The following is a 6,145-nucleotide window of genomic DNA, read 5'->3' on the forward strand; positions in this document are numbered from 1 at the left end:
TTATTTCTTCCTCATTATCTTCCAAAATGTATTTTCTTATTCCTGTAAATATTTATTCTCTGTTGTGGCACTCCTATGACTCCATAATCGCGTGCAGAGTCGATGTTTGTGCTGACTGTGAACAGTGCAGGATGTGACATAAAGAAACGAATGTTTTAACTCGCCTCTTTTGCTCACAAAGAAAGGAAGTGAATGGGAGGCAAATACTCGGAAATGTGAAATTTGCACGTGTGACCGTGCTCTTAGAAAATTATCAAATAACACCAGCTTTGTCCTTTAGATGCTGTGTAGTGTTTCCATTGATTTACATCATTTTTCTTTGTTTTTTCCTCCACAGTGGCTTCATCTTGCATGACCCGCCTGTCCCGCTCCCGCACCACCTCCCTCTCCTCCTCCTACTCCATGGATGGGTCCCGCTCTCGCTCCCGCACCCTGTCGCAGGGCTCGCAGGGCGGTCAGATGCCGCCAAGCCCCTCCCAAACGATGGAGGTGTCTTGCTGAAGCAAAAATAAATACATGATAGCAAGAGAGAGAGAGAGAAAGAGAGAGAGAGAGAGAGAAGAAGAGGGCGTAAGGGAAAGATGAAGCATGATGATAATGTAGGAACAAGACGAATGGGTTACTTATTTGTCACTTAACAACTCCCATCATTCCCCACCAGAGCAGGATAGGACGAGAGACAGGGAGAGGGAGGGAGAAAGAGAATTGGAGGGATTTCAGAGGAAGATATCTTCCACATTTTGCACCACACATAAGTCCGGTCCGTCTCCTCACATCCCCCTTCCAGCTGAAGTGGACTAGGCTGTTGTACAATGAATTTACAGGCAAGAAGAGATTAAATAATACAAAAAAAGGTGTGAGGTTGGGAAAGAAAGGTCACGAGTCCTCTCTCCCTCCCTCTATTGGAGCCTCTGTCAGCCAATAGAGCCCTTTAATTTAGAGAAGGAGGCCTATAGAGACCACAGTCCTTGCGTTAACCAATAATAGTAATAATTCTGAAAAACGATATTGTTGTTGATGATTATGTTGTTGATGCTGAAGCTAATGATGATGATAATGTAATAGAAAAAAAAAATACCAGTAACACTTTTTTCTCTTTATTACGCAATGAGTTTGAAATGACATAGATAACAATAAAAAAAATACAATAGCAGAGATACTTATAACAATGTGTGTCTACTACTTTTTAAGCTAGTTTTTATTGTGTTATTTTGATTTTCTTTAATCGGAAATTTTATTTTTTTCTCATTTGTAACCTTGCCTCAGCTGAACGGCTGAAGCTGCTGATTGGTTGAAGTGACAGCCAATGAGAGCCATTATAGTGACTACTTCCTCCTTGTTGCCAGGTTGTTTATGTCTTCCATTTGCCCCCGTCTATAAGTGACTGTTTCGTTCTCCCCGTTGGATTTGAGGAGTTGGGCAGGAAGCTTTTCTTTTTTTTTTTTCTGGACTTGGAAGTTGCATGTCTGGTATCAGCCCATGTGAATACTGACTGGATAATAATTTTCTTTTATATTCTGCTAATGAGTTGTGTGAATTTGGGTGTGTGTGCGTGTGTGTGTGTGTGCTGTTTTGTTTCCTTGGAGTGTTTAGCGAATGTGGCGGTCTAAAGGTCAGCATAGGTGAGACTGAGGGTGTTCGCTTTAGCTAGTTAGCACCCTATCGTTAACACAAGTCGCACACTAAATAGTGCTTCCAATATTGCTGGCAGTCCGGCACTGCGTGTCCTAATATCCACACTTGTGTACTACTCAACAGGGAGCATAGAGACAGAGCGTCATACTCTGAAGACCACGCCCACCGGAGGGGAAAACTAACGCACTACAATGTGCTGAAACGCCAACAAAATGCCTGTAACAAGCTATAAACATTAGATTTAAGCATTTAAAATTATTGTTTAACACCTTATGTCCACCAGAGAGGTGTTAGTAAGCAAATGCCTAAAACTAACTTTGGATATATGACTTATGACTTGTTACTAGCTAAAAATATTCGATTTAAACATGAGAAATTGGTATTTTAGCAATCTATGTCTACCAGGGAGGGCAAGTTGGTTGTTAGTAAGCTAATGTTAGCTATATGTTTCCAAGCTAAGGCACTTGGAAACATAATACGTAAGTTAACGTTAAATCTACTGAGTTTTCCCCATTGTCACTGCAGATGTCTTCATCTCACATCTTTATTTACTTTTTGTCCTCTTAAAAGTTCAGTTTGTCAGCTTGTAAAAACTTAGTTCTGGGTTCTTTACCATGTTGGTAGTGCATTCCGCCACACACCATCTTTTAGACATTTTTCTTTTGTTTGCTAACAGAAAGCCGAATGCTCCTTAATCCAATACAAAGTCAAAGGAAAGATGGATTGTTTTACCCAACGGTGGGGGCGGGGCTTAAGTACGCTCTGACTCTATTGCATCGCTAAGTAGCATGTTAGCATGGTTATTGCATTGCAGTGTCAGGCGTGGCCAGAAGGGATCACTGTGTTTATCACCTGGGTTGTAATCTCTTAGCCTTGCCCGTGCATGGATACCTCCTAACAAACCCAGCTAGCATACTTGAGTTTCTGTGCGATGTGAGGAAGAAATGGAACACAGCAAGCGGCTTTATTCGAGCAGCGGGAGTCAAGAGAACTGTGTTGTGATTGTAGCAGTGTGTGTGTCGGAGGAAGTGAAAGTGAGGAAGCGCTTGTATCCTGTAAGCACAATTAATAAGAGGGCCAGGGTCCTACGGAAAAGTTTGAGACCAACGAAAACCCCCTGTGACTTATAAATGACAATGTACCAGCCCCTTCACTGCCAAGTCATGAAAACGAAAATTAAGCCTTTGTTTCTGCAACAAGAAACAACCAATCTGGAAAGCGTTCTTACTGCCAAAACAAGGAGCCCCAATTCTGAGCATTTATAATGTCCCACTTGATCCAAAATACACAGAAAGCTTACCACTGCCCTACTACTTACAGCCATTGGACTGACCATACTTTTTAAAAAGGACCCATATTTGGACCCCGATACTTTTGAACGCATGTGAATTTGTAAGCGTGCCACCAGTGTGCACGCATTCGTGTTCTGATGCAGCGTTGCATTTTTCTTTTAATAAGCAGTATCATTTTTATGATTCAGTTGAAGGTTGCCTGCCTTGTCTTTCCCAGTGCTCCTTTGATGAAGTAGAGATGGATGGTAAAAAGAAAGTCATTGGAAGGCCTCAGATTTGAGCTTTGGATACCGGTACTTGGTAGATACTAGGGTGTGAACGCAAAATGCGACCAGGGTGGCATCATGTTTGAGGCACTTTTGTTGCTGTCCAGAGTAGAATGTAAAAGCTCCTTCCAGACTTTAATTAAACCTCAAGCAATCGGGCATGGGAGCGTCTACCAAATAAGGGATAACAATAAATAATACATTTGCCAAAAAAGGAAAAGGAGTGGTACTTATTTGTGGAGAGGGCTGTGTGATTGTAAATGCTTGTCCATTTCGTCTTTTGGTTTGTCTCTTTAATTTTTACTTTCAAATCATATTTTTCTTTCCCCTTTAAGTTTTGGGATATTTCTTTTTTTTTAATCTCTGTGAAGTGTTAGTTTACTGTCCCGATGTGCTCACAAGTTAGTTAACTGTGTGATTGTTCTTGTGTAACTTTTTTAGCATTAGCACCGATAAGGGAGAATAATATAATTATTAACAATTTAAAAAATACAAAAAAAAGATTAAAGGTAAAGAGAATACAATCAATTTTACTTGTGTGGCTAATTTCTCTGTGTAACACAATGAACATCCTAAAAAAAAGCAAACTTAAATATTAATAAAAGCTTAAGAGAAATATCCAGTCTCCTGTCTTGCATTTTCAAGGAAGTCGGTGTGAAGAAAACATTGTATATGTTGTAAAAGAATTACCTTTGTTGCAAATGTATACATCTACATTTCCACACAGCATTATAAAAAAAAGTATGACAGCGTCATCAACTTCAGGGAACAAAGGCCCTGTGTGCTATTGACTGTATAATAAGATGTTACCATAGACTGTATATAAATAATGGACGTCGTCACCGTGACGTCACTCATTGGTTTGTGGCCCGTTGGAAGCATCAGTTCAGCGTTACACTCATCGCCATCTTGTTTCCGAAACGGGGAGCAGACCATATCTGGACTGTGGAGGAGCGAGAGGGATCTGATCACTGACTACAGCCTCTCTACACCTCAACCTGACTGACTCACTGGAGCATTAACTGATGCTAGTTTATATATTGGTTACTTACCTCAGAAAAATAACAGCAACTCCTTGGAGTGTCTGTTAGTCCAACCAAATGCTGAACAAGACATTTTTACTGAACAAAACGTTCAAATAAACTGTCATTAAGTGAAAATACAGGAAAAGGCTCAAAGTTATGAGACCAAACCGCTAAACGTCCTTTTTTATATCTATATAACGTTATATATAACTTTATTGACACGTTGCCGTGGATACGAATTGTTCTGCTTCTCTCCTGATGACGGCTCACCTTGTCAGTGACCTGTCAATCAAAGGTAGCCACGCCCCAAATCATACGATTCTTTATCTTCTATTTTCCTCTAAATGGAGCCGTTATTTACACTTTTAACATCAGATTGTCTTGAAGAACATTTTTTACTAGTGATTGAGACCATAGTGTTGTCCTAATTATTTCTGAAGTAATAAATCAAGTGACAAGTTTCAAATTTTGCACTGAAATGAATGGACAGATTTTTTTTGCAGCCAAACTTAGCACCCCCTACTTGGAATTTGTGCTCAAGACACTTCCTGGTTTGCCTCCCTGCTCAGACCCAGAGGTTGCCGCCCGAACAGCATTTTTTTTCACTTTAGCCATATGTTTTTTTTCTGCAACCAGTATATGAGCAGAACGAATTAGGTGCCCAAAATTACCATTTGCACTACCTTGTTGTACATTCGTTTTACGAACTACACATCTGTTTACTCCAGTATACAGTAAGTGTTATCTTAGCCTCTAGTGATCACATTACATCGCTTTTATCCTTAAGACTGTTACTTCACTTTTCACAGTTTGCTTTATTCAAACAGCAATTACTGTTTGTTTAATATAACATGTATTAAGATTTTTTCGATCATTTTTATAGTCACCTCTGTCTTAAATACATAAATTAGCCAGCCAGCTAGACTATGACACTATTTAGCTCGGTCCCTCTTTGCTTTTAATCAGTTAGTTTTTATTTTTCCTCTGTGAGCTTTCATTACTTTCCAGTTGATGCTGAGCCAGAGTGATCTAACTTAGTTTACTGTCCCAATGTGCTCACAAGTTGGTTAACCGCGTGGTCGTTCTTGAGTAACTTTTTTAGCATTAGCGCCGATAAGGGAGAATAATATAATTATTAAAATATTTTTTAAAAAGGGGGTAAGTAAAGGTAAAGAATATACAGTTAATTTTACTTCACTATCACACTTATTGATGCACTAATAGCTCTTATTGCACTATACCTTGATTGTTTGCTTTTATTCTTTCTGTAAGTCGCTTTGGATAAAAGCGTCTGCTAAATGACTAAATGTAAATATAAATGTACTTGTGTGGCTAATGCCGGTTGTTTTAAAGTAAAGCAGAGTGACCTAACTTTACCTAAGCTGTTAAATCAGCCAGCTGGGCTAGCCGTATTTTAAAACATAGAGGTGACTATAAATTTATCAAAAATGCTAAAAAAAAAAGAAAAAAAAAAAAAAATAAAAAAAATAACCAACCCATCATATTAAATGAACAGTAAATACTTTATATAAAGCTAACTAACTTGATAAGTGTTGTAATCTGATAATTGGAGGCCAAGATAACGTTTCTGTAAACAGGACAGGAAGTAAAGTGACATGCAGTTTGTAAAACAGAAATAACGTCAGTATAAGTAAGTGGTTCATTGTTTTTTTCTGCAGACATGCGCAAAACAGAGCCGAAATGAGGCTACGTCATCAGCTAACACTAGCACTAGCTATAGCTAGTTTAATCAGCCAGGGAAAATCATTCTTCTAAATAAACGGCCGACTCCATAAGAGTGTCTTATAGTCCAACTGAACACTGAACAAGAAGTTTTCAAGCAACCAAAATGTTAGTTAACTTTAAAGAAGTGAAAAGACGCTGTGAAAAAGGGTAAACGTCTAAAGATTAAACACACAGTGCACTG

General features: G+C 38.9%; 1 protein-coding gene across 1 annotated transcript in view; it reads left to right on the forward strand.

The window, feature by feature from the left end:
• Positions 1–1,297, forward strand: part of ndrg2 (NDRG family member 2) — a 45,295-nt gene extending 43,998 nt beyond the window's left edge. Inside the window, exon 16 of the mRNA XM_059354679.1 lies at positions 338–1,297. Coding sequence (XP_059210662.1) covers positions 338–501 — 164 coding nt within the window. The 3' untranslated portion in view covers positions 502–1,297. The remainder of the gene's footprint in view (positions 1–337) is intronic.
• The last annotated feature ends 4,848 nt before the right edge of the window (positions 1,298–6,145 follow it).

Source organism: Centropristis striata, chromosome 17 (genome assembly GCF_030273125.1).
Source record: "Centropristis striata isolate RG_2023a ecotype Rhode Island chromosome 17, C.striata_1.0, whole genome shotgun sequence".
Lineage (NCBI taxonomy): Eukaryota > Metazoa > Chordata > Actinopteri > Perciformes > Serranidae > Centropristis > Centropristis striata.